This window comes from Dasypus novemcinctus, chromosome 3, assembly GCF_030445035.2.
Source record: "Dasypus novemcinctus isolate mDasNov1 chromosome 3, mDasNov1.1.hap2, whole genome shotgun sequence".
NCBI classification, from domain to species: Eukaryota; Metazoa; Chordata; class Mammalia; order Cingulata; family Dasypodidae; genus Dasypus; species Dasypus novemcinctus.
In genome coordinates this window covers 56326190-56353040 of record NC_080675.1, presented here as the reverse complement: position 1 = coordinate 56353040, position 26851 = coordinate 56326190, and the positions used below count along the sequence as shown (strand labels likewise).

Below are 26851 nucleotides of genomic sequence, written 5' to 3'. Positions count from 1 at the left end.
AAGGTCCCAGGTTCAATTCCCAGTACCTCCTTAAAAAAAAAAAAAAGTAGAATAAATCAAATCCAAAGAGAAAGAGTATAGATTAGCCCTTACCAGGACCTGGGGACAGGAGGAAGAGAAAGTTATTGTTTAATGGGTACAGAGTTTCTGTGTGGGGTGTTGAAAAAAATTGATAACAGATGGTGGTGATGGTAGCAAATTTTGTGTTATATATATATATATATAACATAAAATGTTTAAAAATAAAATTTTAAAAAAGGATGTCTGATCACACAATTAGATGTAAGTGATCCTATTTAAGTAGCAGGGGAGCATAGGCTTTACCTATTCCTGATCTGAACAGAAGGAAAGGCAAGAGGGTAATAGAGCTTGTCTCCACACGATTGGTTTGGCTGTCCCTTTTTTCTTTTCCTTTTTCTTTTTTTTTAAAATCTTTTTATCTTATATTTGTCCCTTTTTTCTTATTACCAGCAGCTTAACCCTTTAAGGGCAGTGGTGCCCTGCCCAGCCTTGTGGCTTCATGACTCAGCGTCTTAAGATTTATAGCATTTTCCTAAGACAAAGGGTATTCCTGTAGGTCACTCCTCTTTAACACCCATCAGTTAGTCATTTACGATGGATGACTCATTCAAGTAAATTGGTTGCCAGGGTACCCCTCTGGACAAGTGGTTGTATTTTCATAATTAAACCCAGTCACACAATGATTCATTCCCAACACAGTCACTTCTATGCACAAGCCAAAGGGGACAAAGATGCATGAGCAGTACCAGCATTTAAGGCACTTTCAGATTTATCCTGGAGGATGCCAAGATGCCTTCTCAAATCCATCAAGTGAGTCCTTCATGTAGACATTTTCCTTTTACCATGGAAAACTGTAGGAAATAGTTTATTTTTACATATTTTATTATTTGGCTAATTTTAAAAGCTTGACTTTCTTTGCATTTTTTTCCTCCCTTTCTCCCTTGTTGTCTGCTCTCTGTATCCATTCGCTGTGTTCTTCTGCATCTGCTTGCGTCTCCCTTGTTGTCTGCTCTCTGTATCCATTCACTGTGTTCTTCTGCATCTGCTTGTGTTATCGGGAGGCACTGGGAAACTGTGTCTCTTTTTTGCTGGGTCATCTTGCTGTCAGCTCTCTGTGTGTGGGGCGCCATTCCTGGGCAGGCCGCACTTTTTTCACGCCAGGCAGCTCTCCTTGAAGGGCACATTCTTTGTGCCTAGGGCACCCCTACATGGGGATGTCCCTGCGTGGCACAGCACTCCTTGCACATGGCAGCACTGCACATGGACAAGCTTACCACATGCTTCAGGAGGCCCTGGGGACCGAACCCTGGACCCTCCATATGGTAGATGGACACTCTATCAGTTGACGCTCTATCAGGCCCTGGGGATCAAACCCTGGACCCTCCATATGGTGGACGGATGTCCCCTTCCCTCTTTGTGAGTTACATAAGCCAATATGCAAGTTTCTTTGCTCTGTTTTTGGGATCAGTCGTAAAATTTGGGACTTTTGTGTTCTGATCTTAGACATAGATGAAAAGTAAATCACTTTCCCTGACAATTAAAACAAGACAATAATACTTACCTGTGTCCTCAACCAAAAAGACAAGGTGAGGTTTAAAGACAAGTATACATAGAATAATTTGAATTTACTTATTAAATGTATTAAAGAGTTGGCTGATAATGGAGTTGCTTTGAGACTAGGTCTATTTATTCAAAATTAAGCAACCAATTTTCCATTAGTTCTCTGGCATATAGACATTAAAGAGGTATTTCTCTTTTGTATTTTATAAACAAAGCAACCTATTAATTGAATACTCTTTTAGTTTTTGATAAAATTTAAGGGGCATTAAATAGTTAACTCTAGGGAAGAGCATTGAAAACAATAAAATCTAACAGCCCACAAGATTTTTTTCCAGTGCTCACACCATAAATTCATTCTCTTAGCAAATGTTTATTGAATGCCTCTTGGGTCCGTCAGTGAACAAGAGAGCAAAGAACTGTGCCCTCAGGAGAGACAGAGAGGAACCAAGAATAAGCAGCAGACATGATAAGTAAATTCCAGAGCGTTTTGGAAGCTGATAAGTGCTATGGAAGAAAAGAACACTTTGAGCTAGAGCTGAGCAAGAGAGGTTGATTGGTCAGGGGAAGATGCAGGCTTCAATTTTTTTTAAAAAATAGTACCCGGAATTAAACCAGGACCTTGTACATGGGAAGCAGGAGCTCAACCACTGAGCTATGTCTCTTCCCCAGAGGGCTTCAATTTTAAATAGGGTGGCAAAAGACGTTATGGAAAAGGTGACATTGAAGTAAAGACTTGAAGTAGGTGACAGAATTAGTAGATAACAGGAGGTGAGTGTGCCAGATATAGAGGATGGCCAGCGCAAGGATGCCAAGTCAGGAGTGCCAGAGGGACAGCTCGGGAGCCAGAGTGGCTGGCTTGGGTGAGCAAGGGGGAGGTAATAGGAAGAAGGTCTGAGTTAAACTCCAAATTAAAATGCTTGCTTCTTTCTTTAATTTTCCCTTAGTAACAATATAGCTTTATATACCACATATCCTTTGTTCTCTGACATTATAAGATCCCAAGTAGCCAATATATTATAAGGCTACTTGGGTCACCTAATATAATCTAACTTCATAGAAAATGCTGCAGTCCATTGTGAATCATACATTTTTATTTTTATTATTTTAAGATTTATTTATTTATTTCTCTCCCCCGCCCCGACCGCGGTTGTCCCTTCTCTGTGTCTATTTGCTGTGTCTTTTGTCCACTTCTGTTGTTGTCGCGGCACGGTTTTTGTTGTGTCATCTTGTTGTGTCAGCTCTCCGTGTGTGTGTGGTGCCATTCCTGGGCAGGCTGCACTCTTTCGCGCTGGGCAGCTCTCCTCACGGGGTGCACTCCTTGTGCATGGGGCTCCCCTACGCGGGGGACACCCCTGCGTGGCATGGCACTCCTTGCGTGCATCAGCACTGCACATGGGCCAGCTCCACACGGGTCAAGGAGGCCCCGGATTTGAACCACGGACCTCGCAGTTGGTAGACAGACGCCCTAACTGTTGTCAGCTATGGGTGGGAGGCTCTTTGTCTCTTCAGAGATAACCTAAACTATCTGTGACTTGTGGGTGTGGGGTGATAAAAGGCTGCAGTCCTGCCCTTGGTGAGCAGGAAACAGTTTAACAATGCAAGGTCTATAAACTTTAAGTATTCAGGGGAAATGCAAACCAAATATGCTAAAAGCTTATGGAATGCCTGAGGTCCATGCTAAAAGCTTACCTAAGATGTGGAAATATATGCTAATTCAAGCCTATTGAGAACTGAAACAAAAGGACCATTTGGCCTTTCCTCTCTCTGTATAAAAGGAACTAAAAAATCTTTTCCAGGCTCGGGATTGAAACAGAAAGTTCCCGAGTCCGGCCGGCTGTCAATAAACCATTTTTCCTTCTCAAAATCATTCCTGAGTCCTGGCCTCTCTATACTCAAATGATTGAACTTCTCTCAAATTCTACAACATTTTTAACCACTGGGCCAAGTCCGCTGCCCATACATTTTTTTAAAACATCCATTTACCTTATGTTCTACAATAACAAATTACTATTACCTTTTGTAAAATGGTATTTGGTCTTGCCATTCATTTTCACCCTTCAGTCACACTATATCAGTGAAATTATATCATGAGTCCATTTTTAATTTTTAATTTCCTGAGTGCCTAAAACATAGAACATGTGTAACTGTGTCACAAAGTTACATCACAACCACCAGCGGGCCAGTTCTAGCCAGGTCTCATTTATCCTGCTGAGGTTATTGGCTTCCCATAGTCCTTCTGTTCTTGCATGAGCAGAGCCACCCTCCCCAGGCCCACCCCTGCTCAGTGCAGCCCCTCCTGCAGGGACCCTCTCATGTGCTGACCCACCAGTGTGGCAGTCCCAGTCTGCTGCAGCATCTGCCTGTCCCTGCTCTCCTGTGCCCCATGGGAGAAAGCTAATGTCTGTACCAAACCATGAGGCTGTCTCTAGAAATCTACAGAGCACAGCCTGAGGCCGGGTGAGGGTGGGGGTGAGAGGGCTGTATTTTTTTTTTTTTAAGATTTATTTATTTATTTCTCTCCCCTTCGCCCCCCCCACCCCCACCCCCACCCCAGTTGTCTGTTCTCTGTGTCTACGTGCTGCCTGTTCTTCTTTGTCCGCTTCTGTTGTCAGTGGCAGGGGAATCTGTGTTTCTTTTTATTGCCTCATCTTGTTGTGTCAGCTCTCCATGTGTGCAGGGCCATTCTTGGGCAGGCTGCACTTTCTTTCATGCTGGGCAGCTCTCCTTATGGGACGCACTCCTTGAGCGTGGGGCTCCCCTATGCCGGGACACCCCTGCATGGCAGGACACTCCTTACGCGCATCAGCACTGCGTGTGGGCCAGTTCCACACGGGTCAAGGAGGCCCCGGGTTTGAACCGCGGACCTCCCATGTGATAGGCAGACGCCCTAATCACTGGGCCAAGTCCGCTTCATGAGGGTTGTATTTTATCACCTGGGCTTGATGCAGCTTCTCTCAAAGCTTTTCACAAACACAGCTCCACCAACTTCTGACCCCATCCCCTCTGCCTGGAGCTCAACCAACCCAGCGAAAGAGTCTGGACTGAGATTGATTATGACATCACTTCTCTAGTCCTTTGTCCTGACTCCATTCTCTGGCACCAAAATCCTTTTCTCTTTTAGCTAAAAATCAAAAAGCTCCCAGGCATATCAGTTCAAACAGATATAGAGGCTCTCTCACATAGGCTATCAACCAAACACAGAATTCACTTTGAGATAGGACACTTTGTTACAAGAACTGAAATATCCCATAGAAAGTATTAGAGGTAAAGGGGTGGAAAGAGCAATTCTGCTTTCTTCATTCTCTGAGTTAATTCCACCTTACAGTCAGCCATTTTTTTCCATTTCCAAAAGACTTTTATTTTATTTTTTATGTTTTACTTTGAGATTGTATCTTTTTTTTTTTTAAGATTCATTTATTTATTTATTTCCCCCTTCTCCCCGAGAAAGCTCCCTTGTTGGTCTGCTCACTGTCTGTTCTCTGAGGCTGCTAGCTCTGTGCTTTCTGTATGCTGGCTGTGTCTGCTTGTCTTCTTTAGGTGGCACCAGGAACTGAAACTGGGACCTCCCATGTGGGAGGCAGGTACCCAACTGCTTGAACTGCATCTGCTCCCTCAACTCCTTTTAAATCAGCAACTTTCCATGGTCTGTAGTAGATGGCATTTTTTGTTTGTTTGTTTTTGCTTTGTTTTTGCCTCATTCTGGTGAGCAGTGAATATTCCATTTCCAAAAGCTTAGTGCCTAGACTGACACATACTTTCAACCTGATCTATGTTATGATCATGGTCATATTGAATTTTCTGTGCCTCAGTTTTCTCATCTGTAAAACGGAGATAAAAATAATACCTATCTCATATGTATGGAAAGTACTAGGCATAGTGCATGACACATAAGTGAATGATTAATATTAGCTGTTTTAATTATTATCTAAACTTTAACATCTTGAACATCCTTAACCATTTTGCTGAGCTATTACCCAGTTTAATGCTTCCAAGCAAATACCACCTCTTTCACACAAGCACCAATATTTGCTGTAACAACTTTTATACATCTATAGCTTTGTCCTATTCCCACCTTAACCAAAGGTAATTTTTGTATTTGCTCATTGTCCCTTCCTCCAGCAAGACTTTCCCCAGTCTTTGGGAAAACAGATATCCAGACTTCCTAGGAATCATTCATTCTTTATTTCTTTCCTTCATTTATAAAATAGCTATGCTCTGAGAACCTACTAAGCACCAAACTCAGGGATGGATGCTGAGGATGCAGGGGGCACAAAGAGCAAAACAATTTAGGGCCCTCAGTTCGGGACATGTTCTCAGATCACAGGTTTACTGGACACAGGTAATAAAAGACAATGAATGCAAAGCAAAGATCCTGGGAGCAGCTCGCTCAGCATCTCAGAAAACATTTGGCAGGACCTCCTGGTCACACTCAAATCAGTGGGCGCCTTTTTTTTTTTTTTTAAGTATGGGAAATCCATTTATTTGTACATGACGCACAATTACTTAAGAAATTTTACTAAACTCCACATTTCTTACCCTTTTTTCATACAACCCATGTCAGATCCACACACACAACGTATTTGAAACAATAGCTGAGAATATCAAGTATAGACTCTGAATTTACTTCCTTAAAATTTATTTTAAAAATCAAGTGTACAGGATTCAAAGTCAGGATACTATTATAGAAGAGGTTTGTGTTTGGCTGAAATTCCCTTTTTCTCTTTTGCTTTTTTTTACTGTGCACTTCTTGAGAAGGATTTGATGCTGAGAGAGCGTTTAGGCGAAGCGAAATGGAGAAGGGATGAGACTGCCTGGGATTCAGGAAAGAAAAAAAAAGTAAACAAATTAAAACAAGCAAGCAAACCAACAAAATCCCCCAAAGAAGCACACACTAAAAGTTTAGCAAGTTCTCCCCTCCCTCTCTCGGAACCTCAGGTGACTCCAGCGAGAGCCCGGTGACGGGACCACACCTCGCGCCTCGGGACAGCTGCGGAGAGCCCGAGGGTGCGCGGAGGCGGGGCGCCGCCCTGGAGGGTCCCACTGGCTCCGCTCTCCCCCTAACCGAGCGGAGGTCCCTTGACATTCTTGGAGCGGCCGCGCTGGGGTCCCTGGCGGGGGGGCGGGCTCGCCCAGCCTGGTGGGTAGAGAGAAGCCGGGGTGCGCAGAAGCGGATCTCGGGGCGCGGCCGGGACCCTGCGCCGCCACGCCCCGGGAGAGGCGGGGCAGGACCCGCGTATTTGAGGCGAGGAGCCTCAGCTGGGTCGCGAGCGTCCCAGGAGCGAGCGACCGCGGAGACCGAGGCGTGGGGTGAGCGGCGCGGGGGCGCGGAGTCCGCTTGGCGAGGTCCGGCCGGACCGGGGCGCGGGGGCCCGGGCGCTGCTCCGTGCATGGCCCCTCTTTGGAGGGCTGGGGCGGATCCCGGGGAGGGGGCTTGGCTTCCCAGGGGACGCCGGCTGCGGGTGGACGCCGAGCCGGGTAGCCCACCCTCTGCCGCCGCCGTGCCCACCGGTGGGCACCGTTCTGGGTGGGGTGGGAGGGTCCTTAGCCTTGGATTTTCGAGGGCTCTGAGGCGCGGGCAGAGTTAGCCACGACTTACTAAGAGTCACAAACGTAGCGGGCGGCTGCGCCTGCGGATGCCAGCCGGGCGGGGCACAGGGCACATTCTGTGGCGCCTTGGAGCACTCAGCCCCCCACCGCGGGCCCGCCCTCCCGCTGTCTCTGCCTGCGTGCTTTCTGGACGTGGAGTCTGTCCGAATCCCTGACGGGCTCTCCTGAATCGGCTAGGTGCAGGTGCGAGTGGGCTGTGGCCCGGCTCACTGATCACACCAAGGAACCCGCTCTCTCCCGGCATTAGGAACCAGATCTTTAGAGCGGCTCTTGGTTCCTGTCTATGACGTGGCTGCCTGGGCCACTTCAGTGCACCTGCTGAGGCTCCATCCGTGGGAGAGCTCTCTGTGGGCAGGCAAGAGTTCTAACAGGCCCAGCAGCGGAGACACAGGGGCTGGGTCCACGGAAAATGGTGCTATCTCCGCAGCCTTGCAAAACCTGCACGCCCTAAACTAAATCACGCGACTCATCCCTGCCCATATTGGCCAGTTTGGGCAATAAGAGCACACATTTATGCTAGGGATGTGTCAGGGGTCGAAGAATTCTGCAGAGCCTCAGTTGGGGGTTCTTAAAACGAGTTTGAGGGTTTATTCTGAATTTTCAGTTGCTCGAACAGAAACACAAAAATGCTGCCACTCTGGGAGTAGGGGCTAGCTGCCAGGGAGTCAGGCACCAGTAGTGGAGGCTGTGACTTTGGCTTCCATCCAGCCTTTTAAAGCCAGCAATTCCTACTCCAGATACTGTGGAATATTTGTAAAGTGACTCCGGGAGTTGGGTTCTGGGCAGTGAGGTCAGCAGGACCTCAGTGACCCAGTCTACTTCTGGAGTTCTGGGGAAAGAATGGAATATACAGGCTTCTTTAATTCTGAAGAGAATGGTCATGCTACAGTGAACTACTTGGGTGCAGAGCATCAGAGGAAATTCTTTACCAACTTCCAAAATTCTGATTTGTATGCCTCAAGTTTATAAAGTTTATCTTTCTGTACAAGGAAAGTGTTTGTTTCTACAAAAGGTAAAGTTTAGTAATAAAAAATTATTTTCCCACAAAAATGGTCTCCTTTTCTGACTTTGACTTTGAATCCTTCAAATGGGGACTTGCATTTCTTTGAGGATTCTGCCTCGTCCTCGGTCTTTGGGAGACTGGAGCTGCTTCCTTAAATTCATAATGTTTCGGCGTTACATTCAGAGTCAGCCCTTAGTGTAGATCCTGGGAGATTTGTTGATGGTACCTGAATGTTTAGACTTAGAAGTGTCAGGAGGATGCCTCATGTGAACTTATATAAGTAGCAGAAGAGGATGCATTCTGCCTGATGGATTGACCCCCAAAACTAGTAGTTTTAAAGTAGAATAGGTAGCTCGCTGTGCTACATATACACATAGGTGCTTCAGAAAGACTTTTGATCTATTGCCAGTGATGTCAAGATGGCCAGTGTTGGTCTCATCTGTAATTTAGGGCCCTAGTTGCCTAGAACCCTCATTAGCCAGATTCTTAACTTTTAGTGGCAACAGACGGCTATATTCAGAGACAATAACTTGAGAATCTCGTGTTGACTTTTAAGTTATCAATAGGCTTGTGAACTTATGTACCTGCAGACTCATGGTTACTGAGTACCTCATGGGTCCTGCTGAGCTCTTTGTGTCTGGTGCTTGAACTGTTCTCATTAAATTCTGAGTAGGTAACTGAAGAGCCTACGTGCAGTGCTTGCTATATACTTCCAGTTAGCTTTTGACGAAGTATCATGTGATCTCTCTGACTACTGGTCAGCTTTTCCATAGGGGAAAAAAAATCTGTAACTGAGAAGCACAAAGTAAAGTTGCCTCCCTTGTTCCCGAGGAAGTGTGATGAGAGAGAAACCCTAGGAAAGGACAGGTCTGCTTTATCCCATCTCAACACCCCTGAATTCAGTTTTGGAAAGTGGGCTTTCCTCCTTCCGTACTCCATGTTTCGTGAAATAGACACACCTCACCCCAGGCCCATTGTGTTCCTTGGGGAGGGCTGTGGGGCAGCCACCACGGGATCTGAGGAAATAAGTTTGTGAAATTACAGTGTGTAAAGGTCGAGGCCCTTTGTGGGCAGAAATTGCAGAAGTATACCTGGGAACCCAAACAACTGGATTCATTGCTAGGTTGATGGAGCATTACGTAGTGCAGTGGATAACTACTCAATATTAAAGGGAAAAGCTTCCAATTAACAGCCAATTAAAAAGGTCTACATTCTGACTTGTGTTTAAATTCCTCATTCTAAAGCTACACTAAACTACTGGAGGTTTTCCTGGGTCTCCACAGACCCAGGTAGTATTTCTCTTTCTCTCTCTTTTTTTTGGCTTGTCTTTCATACAGTGTTCTTTTCTGGCTCTTCAAAATGCTCTGATTCTGAGATTCTGGGAATGCCTGGATGGAGTTCACGTATCTGTGGGGTGGGAGGCGTATTTACATTTGATTGTCCCTCTCTCTATAAATTGCTCATCTGGGGAAAAAGATGTAGCTGAAAAGATTTTCAAGCAAGGTGGTGTTATTTTTAAAATAGATGTCTTTAAAAAAAAGTTCTGAGGTTGTCCACCCTGACTTCAAAAGAACATTGTTACAACTCTTCAAAAACAAAGAGATCTGCTGGTAGAGGTTGATTTATTCAAAACAGCATATGCCCGATTTTTGGAAAAGTACACTTTATTGGTTGCAATTCGGTTATAATTAGCAAAGGGACTGTGCAAAATGCATCCTTGTATTCACTCACTGTGTGCTGGGATGAGTCAACCCTGACAAAAACATGACCTTGTTTTTAAATTTGTTTACAGTTTCAGCATGTTATGTAATTCTGGATGAATAAACCAGAGAATTAATTTCTAAATAACTTAGTCAACACTTTCCAAAGGCTCTACTTTAAAATCTCAAAGTGTGAGTTGTTGAATTAGTGAAGAAGGGCCTTCCGATGACTGGATGACTTTGGCCCACCATGTGCACTCCCGGCTCCCCGAGCCTTAGCATTCTCACCTCTTAGCTTTCCTCCCCTATCGGTCTCCTAAGATTGTTATCAGATTCAAAACAGGTAAGGTAAGTGAAAGGGCTTTGTAAATGGAAAAGCACCACTCAGAAACAGGGCGTTGTTATTCTAATGGGCTTGTCTATTATGCCACTACATAATCCAAATGTCATCCAAAGTGTTATGTGAAACACAGTGGAAATAGAGCGAAATCCATTTGTTTCTGAAATTCTGTTTTTAGGGTTGGAAAAGAAACTGACCATGCAGAGCAGCAGATTTGAAAACAATATATGTTCCGCTTTGAAAAAGTCCCCTTTATGTGATTTCTGGTTATAATCAGCCTTTGAATATATCTTAGTCTGATTGGAGTTATGTTACTAAGCCCATTTTTAAGACCAATGGGATAGGAAGTGAATGTAGCTCAAGCAGTTGTGCGCCCACCTCCCACATGGGAGGTCCTGGGTTCAGTTCCCAGTGCCTCCTGGAAAAACAAAAACAACAAGCAAAACAAATGAAAAAACCAACTCTGGGAAGCTGCTGTGGCTCAGTCGTTAAGCACATGAGGTCCCGGGTCCAATCCCTGGCAACTGTTCCTAAAAAAAAAAAAGATTAATGGTATACATGTAGCTAGTTTTAACAATTGAAATTACCTTTTAATTGTTTCTTGAACTAGGTATGTGCATTTATGTAGGGATACACATGCTAATCAAGCTAGACCAATGATTGTCAACCTGACATGATTTTGTCCCCCAGGGGATATTTGGTACTGTCTTGTCACACTGTGGGGGGGAGGGTACTACTTAAAACTTGCATGTTGAGAGCAGAAATGCTGCTAAATATCCTATAATGTTGTCCCCCACAGCAAACTATTCCATGGCAGTGGTGCTCAGGTTGAAGATAATCCTCTATGCAATGAGGACATTTAAAAGAAGTCAACACACTTAGAAAGGTGTTGTTGGGTCTTTGGTATATTACTGAGGAGTGGAAGAAGATTCTGTGTAATCACAGGAACTGGGTTCTTAGCCCACACTGAAGTTCAGGACTGTTTCCAACCAGCATCCAAAATGAGAAAGGCTTTATTTTCTTGACTTAGATTTCCCTTCTTTTCCTTTTCTTTCCTTTTCTATATCAACTCTTCTCTCAGGCTCCTCCTGGGGTAGCAGCATAGTTTTCTAGGCAGTGGCAACCTTTTGGGGAAGGATACACAGCAGAGAGGCCCCCAACTTTTGCTTTACAAGGTCAAGTTCTACAGGAAAACAATAGATGAAATGTGCCGTCAGCTCTGGTAGGGTTAGACTCTAACTCACCTGTAAAACTGCCAGCACTTTCCCACCTTGTAAAATGGGCACAATGATAACCCAACTGCTTCAAAATATGTTGGAAAATGCCCAGATTTTAAAAAGGCACGTGCAAAAAAAAAAAGAAAAAGGAAAAAAAGAAACAAGCCAAAGGTAATATTTAACTTTGAGATAAATACCAATGGTAGAGTATAAAATATTGTAATGACAATGAAGCTCACATTTTTTTTTAAGATTTATTTATTTATTTTTATTTCTCTCCCCTTCCTCCCCCTCCCCAGCTGTCTGCTCTCTGTGTCCATTTGCTGTGTGTTCTTCTGTGTCCACTTCTTTTCTTGTCAGCATCACAGGAATCTGTGTCTCTTTTTTTGTTGTTGTTGCATCATCTTGCTGCGTCTGCTCTCCATGTGTGCGGCGCCACTCCTGGGCAGGCTGGACTTTCTTTCGCGCTGGGTGGCTCACCTTACGGGGCCCACTCCTTGCACATGGGGCTCCCCTACGCGGGGGCACCCCTGCATGGCAGGGTACTCCTTGCGCGCATCAGCACTGCACTTGGGCCAGCTCCACACGGGTCAAGGAGGTCCTGGGTTTGAACCATGGACCTCCCATGTGGTAGGCAGATGCTCTATCCATTGAGCCAAGTCTGCTTCCCTGAAGCACACATTAAGCCCCATGAAGAACCCTGCTTGCTTGGTTTTGCCAAAATAATGTTTTACATTTTTAGGACTATCAATAGATGCTGTTCACTGGGTCTGTTGAGCTATTGTCATTTCCTACAATAATGACTAAATATCAGAAGTGGGCAAATCAAGGAAAAAGGGATTCTGATTATTTCAAGGTACAGCTAATTTTTTTAAAAGATTTATTTATTTATTTCTCTCCCCTCCCCTCTATGTCTTTTTGCTGCGTCGTCTTCTTTGTCCACTTTTGTTATTGTCAGTGACATGGGAATCTGTGTTTCTTTTTGTTGTGTCAGCTCTCCCTGTGGGTGGCACCATTCTTAGGCAGGCTGCACTTTCTTTCACGCTGGGTGGCTCTCCTTACAAGGCGCACTCCTTGCGCGTGGGGCTCCCCTATGCGGGGACACCCCTGCGTGGCAGGGCACTCCTTGCACGCATCAGCACTGCACATGGGCCAGCTCCACACAGGTTAAGGAGGCCCCGGGTTTGAACCACGGGCCTTCCATGTGGTAGACGGATGCCCTAACCACTGCGCCAAGTCTGCTTCCCAAGGTACAGCTAATTTTGACCAGAACACAGTCAATCCTGAGCTTTGAAAGAACTCACCCTCTCCTCAGGAAGACCAGAGCTGTACTCCCGCCCTCATTGCAAGAGCCCCTGCAGCGGAAACAGTTGTAAAACAACTTGTGCATCTTGGAGTCTTGGCAGAAGGAAAGTAGGAAAAAGCAGGAATGATGTCCAAGGACACTCCTTGGGACAACATTCATGCAAGGCAAACCCTCCAGGGTAGCATCCTACCCCAAAGTATTTTCCTCCATATTGTCCATCTTTTTGTTGTTGCTGTTGTTTATTTTTAACAACAACAACATCCACTTCCCAATGTTTCCCTCGTCTGTCTGCTTGTCTTCTTTAGGAGGCACCGGGAATCAAACCCAGGGCCTCCCATGTGGCAACTGAGTGCCCAACCACTTGACACTTCTGCTCCCTGCTGGTTGCAGCATCTGCTTGTTGTGGCATGTACTCATCTTCTTTAGGAGGCATCGGGATCTGTACCAGGACCTCATATGGGGGAGATAGGCACCTAATTGCTTGAGCCACATCTGCTCCCTCCTATTGTCCAACTTTTTCATCTTAGTTTATTACACTGCCAGAGAGTTTTTACCTTAAATAATAATAATAATAAAGCAAACATGTGGTGCCTGCCTTTCTTCTTCATGTTCTATTTCCAAATCTCAAGTCTCCTTCAAGCCTTAGTTCAACTGATACCTCCACAAAGGAGGTCCCTTCCCACCCTAAGAAATAATCGTTCTAATTTTGAATTCCTATGGCAAAGAGTCTGACTCATGGCTTCAATTGTTTTTGTTTTGGTTGTTGTTGTTTTAGTTTGCACATCTGTGTATGTGTCTCAGTTCCCCTGCTGGACTGTGAGCCCTTTGACCACCCAGATCTTGGCCTGTTCATTTTCATACACCCTGACCGGAGCCCGAGTAGTGCCTGGCCCAGAGTAGGCAAATTTGCAAATAAAGACAATCAGGCAGCCACTGTGTCTCCTGGTTATTGTCTTTCATGTCTTAGGAATCAACCAACACCTCTTTCCTTCTAAAACCCTGAAGAGGGCTTGGGCTGTGGTTAGCAGTAATGAAAGCGTGGAGGTAGATGATACAACACAATGAGCACTTCATAAGCGGTGGTGGAAAAAGAAAGCAGAAGGAGGGGATAAACTGTGACTACGCATTTTTTTTTTTTACCTAGGAAAGGGAGAGAACATTTTCTTCCTCATTCTTCTTCTCCTTCTTGCATTTTTTGGCCATTGTATAGGCCAGGTTGTATATATGTTACCAGAATAAAATTTTTAAAAACCATAGAACCGTACAACACAAACAGCAAACCTTAATGTAACCTATGGACTACAGTTAATAGTATAAGTATAATAATATTGTTTCATCAATTTTGACAAAGTTTCCACACTATTGAAAAGTGTTATTGCAGGGAAAGCTATATGAAGGGGCATTTGTGGGGAGTCTGTACTTTCTGCATGATTTTACTGAAAACCTGCAATTTCTCTAATTTAAAAGAACAGCTCGTAAACACACTAAAAAATAAAGAACAAAAAGTTTTAAACTGAAAAAAAAAAAAAGTGGAAATTGGTGAACTCTTTTCAGGATCAAATGGTAACCCATCCTTTTCTCTTTCAGGAAAATGGCAGACAGTTTTTCAGTAAGTGTCTATGTTTGCTTTCTTCCTCGAAGGTACACTGCACGTAAGTTGAGGGTTTTGTTTTTAGCAGCAGATGTGCCCCTTTTAGCTCCCCCACCACATGGCTTCCTCTGGCCTCCCCTGTCTTATGAGGGCTTGTTCGCTGGCGTCTGTTTTTCCAGGAAGCCAGGCAGAGAGAGGCCTGTGACTCACTACAGTAATCCTACTAGCGGAAGGGCTAGAAGAGGGCAGGCGCCACGGTCAGAAACTGAGAACGGTTGGTGGTGATGGTAGCTCCCACTCGAGCAGCCTCATTTTTGTGATCCTTTTTCTCAGTTTGATTAGAAAGTATATGCTTTTAGGGAGAGGCTAACTAGCTTCTGACTTCAGCAAATTACAAAAATGTAGCCCTCCGTGATCTGAGATGATGGGAGGCAAGAATAAAATGTAAAGGTATATATAATCCCCACATCTACGCTTAGTCTTAAGAACTTTAAGCATCAAAACTATGCCTAGGCGGCAAAAAGGTATTTATGTGAATTTCATGCCTTCACCGTATCCCTATGCTTCTTAGGTCACGTATGTCTGCTTCCCTGAAAACTTTGTTTTTTTGAATGTTTTCTACCCCGTCATTGTTTGTTTCTTCTTTTCTAGCTGAATGATGCCTTATCTGGGTCTGGAAACCCAAACCCTCAAGGATGGCCTGGCGCTTGGGGAAACCAGCCTGCGGGGGCAGGAGGCTACCCCGGGGCTGCCTATCCTGGAGCCTACCCGGGGCAGGCACCACCTGGAGCTTATCCCGGGCAGGGCCCTCCAGGGGCTTATCCAGGGCAGGCACCCCCTGGAGCTTATCCAGGGCAGGGACCTCCAGGGGCCTACCCCAGCCCATCTGCGCCTGGAGCTTATCCTGGCCCAACTGCCCCCGGGGTCTACCCAGGACAGCCGAGCGGACCTGGGGCCTACCCACCCCCTGGACAGCCAAGTGCTCCTGGAGCCTACCCTGCTGCCGGCCCCTTTGGCACCCCGGCTGGACCACTGGTAAGATGGAGCCAGTCACCTCCTCTCCTTGACTGTGGCCAGGACAAAGCTGACGAGGACAGAGCCATTGTCTGGGGGCGGTGGAGTCACCGCTTTGCGGTGCTCTGGCTGGGCGCTGGCTCTGGGCATCGGCGAGCAAAGGGCTGCAGGGAGACCGGAAGCTTTAAACGCACTGCTTGGGGCCAGTCTTCAAAGACTAGCCATATTATGTGTTGGTCCAGCAGGAAAAAATGTTTTTGTGTTGAATTTATTATGTTTTCTAACCCCCTAGGATTTGGTGGTTAAGGTTTATGAGTAAGAAGAGATGGCTCTGACCTTTCAAGGCTGAACAACTAGAGTATCAGCAAAGCATCAGGCCAAACTGGAAACTCAGGCAGAGGATCTCATGGAATGCAGGCAGGGAGACCCTTCCCAGGTCACACTTGTGGGATCTGAGGCTCTGGCAGCAAAACCAGAAAGGGGGAAGGACAAGACTCTTAGGGTGGAGGATGGGAGCTGGAAATTTGAGTGGTCGCTGCACCTGTGGGAGTAAGGGAGATTCACAGGAGGAAAAAAGTATAAAGGGAAGAGAAAAGGGGCAAAAGACAGAGCTTTGGGAATAGTCACAGGACCTTGAACAGGAAATACTCAGTAACGTTCGTGGAATGAAGTACAAAATGTATTAACTGGAAAGTGTTTTCATTCCACAAATATTCGCTATCTGCTGGGTACACAGAGCCCTCTGCTGGTGCTGTGTGAACACAGAGTGTGGGCGAACCCAGAACCCCAGACTGACACGAGGCCTGCCCCCAGGGAGCACAGAGATCCCGCAGGGGCAACTGCATGTTTAGAAATAACCATAATGAGGTATATTCTGTAACTAGGGTCTTAAGAACGGCATAAAAATACCCTGTAAAAGTTCACTCTGATTGCAAGAGCTAGCTTTTTTTTTTTTTTTTTTTTTTTTTAATAGTCTAAGTGAATGAGTTAAAGATTGGGATGATAACCTGTCATGTGAGTTACAGCCCTCAGAAAGGCAGTTTTTTCTCTCTGGGCACTAGTTAACCGATGGCTGTATTCTCAGTAATTATCAGGCTTGGCCAGGTGGCCTGAGAGCCCGGACAGAAGGCTTAAATTAGGAATATGTGTTATGCACACATATTCACAGGGATTGACCTTTCACAACATCTTTTGTGTGTGTGTGCTCCAAGACAACATGAGTCTTTATTGACACATATCTTTTTTTTTTCCGTGGTTCCCAGACTGTGCCTTATGACCTGCCTTTGCCTGGAGGAACCTTGCCTCGCATGCTGATTACAATTTTGGGCACAGTGAGACCCAATGCCAACAGGTAAAGAGCAAACCACACATGCCTAACATTTTTATTAATTCATTTTCGGTAACGGATGATACATTTGAGTTTTAATCAGATTTTTAAAACTACGTATTTAGAATCTTGGCTATATCATAGTATGGGGTTATCCCATCAATCAATATACATTCCTACCAAGAGGACAAGGTTTCACTTGCCAAATCTTGGTTTTGACATAGGGTTCTACTTTGTGAGGACAAAGAAGAGAAAAACTCATTCTGTCAGTGACCAAAACCTAAGAATTAAAGGAAGGTAGAGCCTTTGTAATGTAATCCCCGCCTTTGAGCCACTTCTTGTTTAAATATAATAACCAAGTGTGCATTTTATGCCTAGATGCCCAGTGAAAATTAGGGTCAAAACCAAAAAGAGCCCATTGGACACAGTTCTGAATTCAAGTCAGAGCTGGGCTCTTCTGCTCCTCTACGTGCACATTGACAAAAACCGGCGGCAGTTGTGCAGCTCACAGCGCAGCCCCACATCTCTTGAGCTCTGCCGCTGTTTCCCGTCACGCTGGGCACCACGGCAGAGCCACAGATTGCCGTGGAATCCCCCAGTCTCAGTGGCAGTGCTATCTCACTCTGGAGAGTACCCTGCTCCACGTGCTTTCTTCAAAAGAACTTGGGTTTTCTCCTTTTAAAAGCTTTGGAGGCAGGTCAGACACAGTAGTTTTTTTTACTTCTGTTTTTTCAGTGGCTGAGCTCTGGCCACACAATCTAGCAGAGGCTGAGAGGTGCTGTAGCTGTGATTTAAAGCAGCTGCTCTACCCACATAATATTTCTGTGTCAGCGTCACTCAGTGTAAACAGAAACACACCCTGTTCTCCATTTTGATAGGCTTTATTTCATTTAATCTTCCTGGCTGAGGGCAGGGCAGGAATATTGCTCTCTCCTTTTTATAGATAAAACTGAGGCTCGGATTCTACAGTTAAGACCAGGCAGGACCAGGTACCCCAGTCTCCTAAGTAGATACTGTTTACTTAAAGGGTTTGAAAAGATTCTACAAGTCCAAAGACTTCATCAAAATAAATCAACCTTAGACATGGGAAGTGGTTTGACTGAGATGAGCTAGGATGGGGTAAAGCTTTAATGAGATAAATTTGAGAACTCCATGTTGATTTACGGCTGCTCTGGATGCCTGGACCTGGTTAGCAGCTCTGGTTATACTTACACATAACACGAGGAGGCTAAGGATGTCCTGAAGCCATCCAGTGTGACCGTCCCTAAGATGAGCACATAGTGCTCCTGCTAAAGTTCCTGCAGCCATTAATTAGTTTGGGTCTCTGGGTCTTATAAGTAGCCCACAAAAGGAAACAAATTCAAGCCTGTATACAGGTTTATTCAGGAATCCGTAAACCGCCTCTGTGAGTGTTTGTTGCTTTCCTCCTGATGCATCAAAGGGAGTCACCTTCTTTGACATCAGGAGACAGATTCGGCTTCTGATTGAACAATTTCACATTCAAATGGCCCTTTACTCCCCTTGCACAGTCTCCTCTAGTTCTGCATGGCAGTCACCACCTATGACAACCCCTTTCCACACAGCCTCTTCAGCGTCTCTCAAGCACAGTATTTTCCAGCACAATAAAGCTTGTCTCACAGCAAATTACAAACACATGTGTCCCCTGCCCATGGCTATAAGCCTCTTCCTCCCAGCATAGCTTAGAACCCAGCACGCTTTGTTCTGTGCGTACCACACTCATGTGTTAGTATCTGCTCTCCTCCTCCCGCAGCCTTTAACACACACAACAGCACTGGTACCTCTTGTCTTATTTAGGGTTATTGCACTGGGAACTTTATTTCCAATAACTTGGGAGATGTAGACTGAGACTGTGGTGATCAAAACTAGTTTTGGTTGATGACTGTGGTAATGAATATACAACTCTGTGATTATACTGAGGGCCATTAATTGTACATTTTGGATGGATTGTGTGGCATGTGAATAAAACTTTTTTTAAAAGTAAAAAACAAAACTAATTTTGGTTGAGATGGTTCCAATGGAAGTAAACTGAAAAAAAAATTGTTTCTTGGCCCTACAAATTTTAAGTGAGGACTTGCAAGAAAAAAAAAATGCTTCAGTTGGTAGAGTAGCAATATCTTCCTTTTCACTGCAAAGGAAATACAGCCTTTGGATATTAAGTCAAATACAAATATCTTGGTCATTTCCCTGTGAATTTAATAATTGGAAAATACCTTTGTGATTAAGTATGACTCACTGTGTGAACCAAAATACCCAGAGAATTACTGTCTGTTGGCCTACAGTGCAAACCTGGCTTTAAAACAAGAACAGCTGATTCTGATGTTAGTGCTCTGTGGCTAATTGAGAAATTCAGAGATCTGGTTGGTTGTTTAACCATCAAAGAGGACTTGTGTTTGTATTAACATCGGAAGAAAAGAAGCAGTGTTAAAAAGCTTAACTAGCACTTCCATTAATTCCACTTCACTTCATGAGATGTTTAACACATTTATTGTCATGACTTTACGATTTAACACTAAGGATCTAACATGTACTACTACCTCATTCTTGCAGATTAAGAAGAATAAGGTTTCTGGTTATTTATGGAAACCAGAAATCTGATGGTCTTATTTTTGACCATCAGGCTGACTTGTCTTTTATAGGTGTTCAAGCAACCTGGCAGAAAACAAAAAAAAAAAGAAAAATTAAATTAAATTAAAAATGAAATAAAAATAAAATGCAACCTGGCAGACCAGGAAAGAGGTAACCATTATTTTCCACGATCTGAGGCCTAAAGTGCCTTCAAAGTGGCTCTCAACCTTTATAAGGAAACCTTGAAGGGTTTTCAAGAGTAGAAGTGGGAAAGAAGATACTACAGCAGAATGGGAATGATGTGACCAAAGAAAAAGAGTTAAGAAAATTCAGTGCATATTGCCTTGCTTACCTTTAGTTACTATGGTACTACGTAGAATATGTGGCCTACTATACTTACTAGTTTGAACCCATTCTCTGGTTTATTTGCTTTCTGTTCAGAAAATGTTCCTATATTTTATAATTATTTACTCTTCAGAAAATGATGCTCTTCACTTGAAGAAAATGTTACACAACTTTAATCATTTTAATAACACAAATCTTTGGTTTAAAACAGACTTGCTTTGGATTTCAAGAGAGGGAATGATGTTGCCTTCCATTTTAATCCACGCTTCAATGAGGACAACAGGAAAGTAATTGTTTGTAATACAAAGCTGAATAATAACTGGGGAAGGGAAGAAAGACAGATGGTTTTCCCATTTGAAGCCGGTAAACCATTCAAAGTAAGTTATTGCTGTTACCATTTATTTATTTTTTGCTTTTTAAAACTTTTTTGTGTTTCTTGTTACCATTTATTGATAATGTATATTTTTCATGGGGAATCACTTTAAAATCACAAGGTCTGTGTGTGAAATGAATTTTTATGACCTGCCCTCTGGCCCCTAACCAGTACGCCTTCTTCCCATCCCATGGAGCCAGGCTCAACAGGCTGGGTTCATGGCCAAGAGCACACACTTCCCAACTCCATTCAGGCACTTCAGTATCGTCACCATTACCAGCCCTCTGAGTTTAAGCCCTTCTGGAAATGAACATAGTGTCTCTAATAAAAAAGGCAGAGAATCTTTATGGTGCAGTTGCGTTGAGGTTTAGTTCCCTAAAACGACACAGTTGGTATAATGATCAAAAATATACATACATGCTTGTTTCACGGAAAAAAATTCTAGACTTTTATTAAGTACAAAGTCCTCCATCCTTTACTCTTCCTCCTCTCCTCACAAAGCTTGCAGTTTGCTGAGTATCTTTCCAGTATTTCCTATGACATGTAACACACTTTTTACTTTTAAGTATAAATAGGACTTAATGCTTCAACAAATATTTATTGGAGCCATGGTCGTAGGTCTGAGTTGAGTGTAAAATGGTCAATTCAACAGCGAGACTATAAGCTCCACATGGGCAGGGGTTGATAGGAACAATATTCCACATTTGGTGGACATCTCTCCATATCAGAATATTATTACTTACTACTATTTCACTGTTTAGCTATGTGATAATTTAAACAGTCCCAGATTGATGAAAATTTGAATTACTTCCAAGTTTGCTTACTTTCTAAAATAGGAAATATATATATATATAATATAGTAATAACTATCCTTACACATAAGTCTGTTTCCTAGAAGAATAATTCATTCACAGAGTACACACATTTAAGATGTACACTTTTTTTTTGAAGAAGATACTAGGGATTGAATTCAGGACTTTGTATATGTGAAGCAGGCACTCTACCCCTAACCCTACTCCTCTAAAATTCAGATAAATAGGTAGACTGCCAAATTGCTGCTTCCAGCAGGATAAGGATAATACGTCCTCTAACCCTTGCCCAAACTGTCTATCAATCTATGTGACATTTGCCACTTTGTTAGCAAATTCCCACTTTAGTATTTATTTTTACTTTTAGGTATTACAGGCCTTATAAATTTTTATGTAGACACATTATTAATCTTTTCCTTTAAGGCTTTACCTTTGTATCCTTTTAATAATTGTACTGCTTCATCTTCTTTTGTTTAAATCATTGATCAATCTGGAATTGACTATATCCTTAAATATTCTTGACCTTAGTTCCACAAATAATCATAAAGATGAAATGTTGGGCAGCCTGAGCTCAGGCCAAACTGATTTTTAAAAGAATGGGCATTTCTAACAGTTTTTTATATGTACCATTGCAGATACAAGTACTGGTTGAACCTGATCACTTCAAGGTTGCGGTCAATGATGCTCACCTGTTGCAGTACAATCATCGGGTGAAAAATCTCAATGAAATCAACAAACTGGGCATATCTGGTGATATAGATCTCACCAGTGCTTCACACACTATGATGTAATCTTTGAGGGGCAGATTATAAAAAATGACATTTGAATATAAATCTTATGCATTCAACAGCTTCCTGTTCATTATGGGTAAAAAAATGTACATTTATTCATCAATATCCTTCTTATAAATCATCAATTTAATAAATCTTCATATTCCAAGAGTTACCTGTCTTTATATGTCATTTAATTGGTGCAGTTCATTCTAAATAATGCACAGTGGATTTAATGGAGAAAAACGTGTAGCAATATTAATACTGCATTAGGGTCTCCCAAATTATACTTGTTAAATATTTTTTAAGAAAGGGATTAGAACTAAATACTACCCCAAAATTATTCTCTCTCTTCCAAAGTTTCATAAAAACCAGGAGATGCTACAGGGAGATCATTCTTTCATTTTCTTATTTAAGGAAATATTGTATATTCAGAATATGAGAAAAGTAGAAAGAAAAAGCTTACCCACAGATGACCAATGATCCATAACCAATTAATGTTAGAATCATTCGAGTATATTTATTTTGACTGCTTTTTAACCCAATTTTATATCCCCAAATTATAGTTCCCTGCTTTTAAAATTTGATATCAATATGAGACTATATACCTATAAATTCCCTTAGCTTCTATGAAATCTCCAGAATTGTAGAGAAAAAGTATTAGTGTCTTATTTAAATTCACAATCAGCTGCAAAAATTTAATTGTTCTCGTTGTCAAAACTCTTTACCATCCCTTTCTGCCCTTCTTACTATCCGCAAATCCAAGGATTAACCAAATTTCAAAACTAGGATATAGTCACACCACTTCATTTTATAGAATTCCAAAATATCATTTTATCTTTTTGTTTCTACACTACCGTATTCTCAAATGCTTTAAGTTGGTGATTGGCACAGGTTGAGTTTCCCAGGAAGTAAAGAGGGCATGTGATCAACCCCTGTGGGACTGAGAAGACAGAGGCTTGGACAGAGGGAGGAGTTAAGCAGCAATGTCTCAGGCTACCTTACCCTACTGAGGTTGTGATGACCCTTCAAAGTTGTCCCAAGCTGGGGCAAAGGGATTAGGCCTTTACAGCCCCACTTCAGTCATGACTGAATACAGACCTCCTGGGAATGGGATGTGAACTGTGTGCTTTGAGCCAAGGCAGTTCTCATATGGGCTGACAGCTGAGGGCTGTCTGCCAGCAGCATGGCCAGCAGCTGAGGGAGTAGTTCCTTCAGCTCTAAGGAAGGATCCGGGCAGCACATCACAGCATATTTAAAAATATATGTAGATTCCTTACCCCAACACTAGTTTCTTAACAGTTCTACTTGTACGATTAAAAGGAAGAAAATAAGCTTTAGAGAAAAGCAAGAACTTGGTTTGCATCCAGACATGACTATTTTCTAGCTAAACTGACTTTGTAGAAAGTTACTTAAATTCTCTGAGCCTTGGTTTCTTTGTCTATCAAATGGGTGCTACTGTTGTAGAATTTGAGAGAGGTTCAGTTATTTGCGTATAGAAAGGCCAGGACTCAGGAATGATTTTGAGAAGGAAAAATGGTTTAATGACAATGGTTTATTGACTGCTGGCCAGACTTGGGAGCTTTCTGTTTCTAACCTGAGCCCCGAACAAGATTTTTGAGCTCCTTTTATACAGAGAGGAAAGGCCAAATGGTTCTTTTGTTTCAGTTCTCAATAGGCTTGAATTAGCATATATCTTCCACATCCTAGGTAAGCCTTTAGCATGGACCTCACACATTCCAGATAAGCTTTTAGCACATTTGGTTTGCATTTTCGCTGAATATTCAAAGTATAGAGTTTGCATTGATAAACTATTTCCTGGGACTGGAGTTGTTGCCATGGTTACCAAGGGCAGGGCTGCAGCCTCTCACCATCCCACACTCACGAGTCAGGACAGACAGCTTAGGTTAAGGTTATCTCCAAAGAGACAAAGAGCCTCCCACCCATAGCCCACATCACTACAATATATCTCTTGTGGGTTATGTGTGATCATTAAATGAAATATTGTTTGCAAAGGTCCTGCCAAGTAGTAGATACTCAGTAATGGAAACGTCCTTCCTTCCCATTTTGGAAAGGCTTTTTGTTCTACCCAAGCAGATTCCACCACCACCACCACCACCACCCAAGCGGTTTTTGTTTTTATTTTTTCATTTTGTCTCCAAAGATTTTCCTGATACCTCATAATTCTAGAGTCCAGTCGCTCAAAAAAGACTATCTAGTCGTAGGAGACCCACCCAATATTGCCCACCCAATATTCATTCCCCCCTTTCTTAACAGTTATGGTTTTATTCAGATGTGATCCCAGATCCAAAGGGAGCAATGTTTCATTTAAGCCAGCTATATACATGGCACTCTCCTGCAGACTCTTCATGATCTGCAGGTGGGAAGTGTGGGATTAGTGGCCCAAGCAGACTAAAGGGAAGGACATAGCTCTGGTTATCACCAGCAGGTTTCTTGTGACCCCAAAAGGACCCAGCCTTAGAGGAGAAGCCAACACTAACGATGGAAGAAGGAACCATGGACAGAATGTTGAACTTTGAAGCCAAAACTGAGCTGTTGATTATAAAATGCCTGGAATCACTCTGACTGAGGACTTGTAAAATAACGAATTTCTTTATTGTTATATTAGTTGGGTCTATTTTACCATCACTTAACAGCAAAAAGCATTCTAAATGATTCAGCAACTTATTAAAGCTACAAAAAAAAAAAGTCATGTTTACGGACACTGTCTTACGTCATAAAGCATACTATCTTTATGTTAATATGTCTGAGGCAGGCTAATAAAATAGGGACTCAATAGACAGATCTGGAACCTGCCAGGAGGCCCACGTGGCCATCGGTACCCCCACGATGGCTACTGGAAGAACTTGCAAGAACTCCCATTTGGTACAAGATTTATTCTGGAAGCCAGGAGAACCCCAGGTATTCTCCAGGGTGCCTTACCATCGGGCCCTCCTGGAGAATTGATGGGTGGGATAATCAAACAAAAGAGCAAACAGCTGGGGCTCCTCCCCTGTCATTAACAGAAGGGCGGGGTTTGTTGGACTTTCACGGGTCACTAACAGGGAGGTAAAGATGGTCAACCACCACACCAGGGAACTGAGAGTACCTATAACTCCAAGCAGCGGAATCGCATTCATCAACCATGTGGGATCTAAGGCCCCTCTTGATATAGAGGTGGAATGGACATCACCAACTCAGGGTCCACAGGATGGAGGAATAAAATATGGATTAGAGTGAACTTACTGGTATTCTACTATAGAACGATTGTAACTAGTAATGGAAGAAACTGTAGCATTGATATGGAGAAAGTGGCCATGGTAGGCAGAGGGAAGAAGAGATGTGGGGGCATTTTCAGGACTTGGAGTTGTCTTAAATGATATTGCAGGGACAGATGCAGGCCATTATATATCCTGTCATAACGCGCTGAATGTACTGGGGGAGAGTAAATTACAATGTAAACTATAGTCCATGCGGGGCAGCAGTGCTCCAAAAGGTATTCACCAAATGCAATGAATGTGCCGCAATGATGAAAGGGGCTGTTGATATGGGAGGAGTGGGGGTGTGGGGTGTGGGATATGTGGGAACCTCTTATATTTTTTAATGTAACATTTTTTGTGATCTGTGTATCTTTTAAAAAAAGACAATTTAATTAGGAAAAAAAAGGGTGGAATAATTAATGGTTTAAAAAGCAAGCATGGGGGCGGGGGCGGTGGGGTTGAATGGGACCTCATATATTTTTTTTAATGTAATTAAAAAATAATAATAATAAATATTTAAAAAAAATAAAATAAAATAAAAAGCAAGCAGGAAATCAAACCAGTCCCTGGTCTTGCCTTATTCCCCCCTGTTTTGGCCTTCTCCCCACACCCCCCTCCCTGGAGCAACATGCAAGTAAACCTGGCCATTTTGTAATCTGTTATGGGGAACTATAGCCTGTAAATCAGCCCTCTTTATCTCTCTCTCTCTTTTTTGGTCTTTATTTATTTTTTTAACATTACATTAAGAAAATATGAGGTCCCCATATACACCCCACCCTCTTTATCTCTTTCCAACCCCTTCCTCCCTACCTGGGACCCATAATCTGTTATTTTCTCCCATTTCTCTTCCCTCCCGTCCTTAATAAATTACTGGCCTAACTAAACTGGCTTGCTCTTAAAATTCATTTTTGAAGCTTAGCCAAGAACCTAGAGAAAATCCAGCAATATGTCTTTATGTTGTATTGCTTGTGCAGGTTACAAAATAACTTCTATCAATTTTCACTGCTTCTGACACCAATTGCAAATATTGTAGTAATCAATTCAGTTCTAACTGACCTGAGTTAGAACAGATCCTACAGGTTAAGAGCAACCTCCCACAGGCTGGGGTGGTGGGCCAGGTTCCAAGTCTCCACCCCATAATCACCTGGTGGTCTTTCTGATGGGGCCAGCCCCCACCCTAAGACTGCAGGTGTAGGTGGCACCTCCCTGCTGTGGCTTCAGCATGTGAACTATCAGGTTCTGGGCCCAACATATAAAACAAAAGACACCACTATCATAGGAAATTCCAAATATTCAGAGGTTGCTTCCCTAGGAATTGAGGACAAAGACCAGTTTAGTTATATTGCAGGCCACCCCCTGTCTTTGTTCCTTTATCTCAGTCAGTCATTAATAATCATCATATCCCATAACCAAAATGTCTGCTAAGGAGAGGATCACTCAGGTTGGCAAATCTCTATTTGATCTTGCCAGGTTCCAAAAGCAGGAGTGGTCTCAGACATATCAGGCACCTGGTATTATTGTAGAATTTGAGAGAGGTTCGATTATTTGCGTATAGAGAGGCCAGGACTCAGGAATGATTTTGAGAAGGAAAAATGGTTTATTGATGGCCAGCCGGACTCAGGAGCTTCCTATTGCAAACCTGAGCCCCGAACTAGACTTTCGGAGTTTCTTTTATACAGAGAGTAAAGGTTAAATGGTCCTTCTGTTTCAGTTCTCAATAGGCTTGAATTAGCATATATATCTTCCACATTTTAGGTAAGCTTTTAGCATAGACTTCAGGTATTATCTAGATAAGCTTTTAGCATATTTGGTTTGCTTTTCCCCGGAATACTTAGTTTATAGATCTTGCATTGTTAAACTGTTTCCTGGGACTGGAGTCCTTGCCAAGGTCACCAAGGGCAGGACTGCAGCCTCTTATCATCCCACACCCACAAGCCACAGATAGTTTAGGTTATCTCTTAAGAGACAAAGAGCCTCCCACCCATAGCCCACATCAGCATAATTGAGCTAAGAGACTAGTTT

General features: G+C 43.2%; 1 protein-coding gene and 1 long non-coding RNA gene across 3 annotated transcripts; one reads left to right on the top strand and one right to left on the bottom strand.

The window, feature by feature from the left end:
• Nucleotides 1-6200: 6200 nt before the first annotated feature.
• LOC111758979 (uncharacterized) lies at nucleotides 6201-6776 on the bottom strand. Its single transcript, XR_011648337.1, has 2 exons — nucleotides 6552-6776; nucleotides 6201-6392 (listed from the first exon to the last, which is right to left on the bottom strand). It is a non-coding gene; the product is annotated as an uncharacterized lncRNA (long non-coding RNA).
• Nucleotides 6777-6795: 19 nt separating this feature from the next.
• On the top strand, nucleotides 6796-21740 carry LGALS3 (galectin 3). Of its 2 annotated transcripts, none has more exons than XM_004472783.5 (6): nucleotides 6796-6888; nucleotides 14342-14363; nucleotides 14997-15380; nucleotides 16622-16710; nucleotides 19829-19994; nucleotides 21435-21740. In XM_004472783.5, the coding sequence occupies exons 2-6, from the start codon at nucleotides 14346-14348 to the stop codon at nucleotides 21588-21590; spliced, it is 813 nt and encodes a 270-aa protein (XP_004472840.1). In that variant the 5' UTR covers nucleotides 6796-6888; nucleotides 14342-14345; the 3' UTR covers nucleotides 21591-21740. The 2 variants fall into 2 exon arrangements, with proteins under 2 accessions (XP_004472840.1, XP_012386177.1); XM_012530723.4 differs by having other exon boundaries at nucleotides 6846-6924.
• The last annotated feature ends 5111 nt before the right edge of the window (nucleotides 21741-26851 follow it).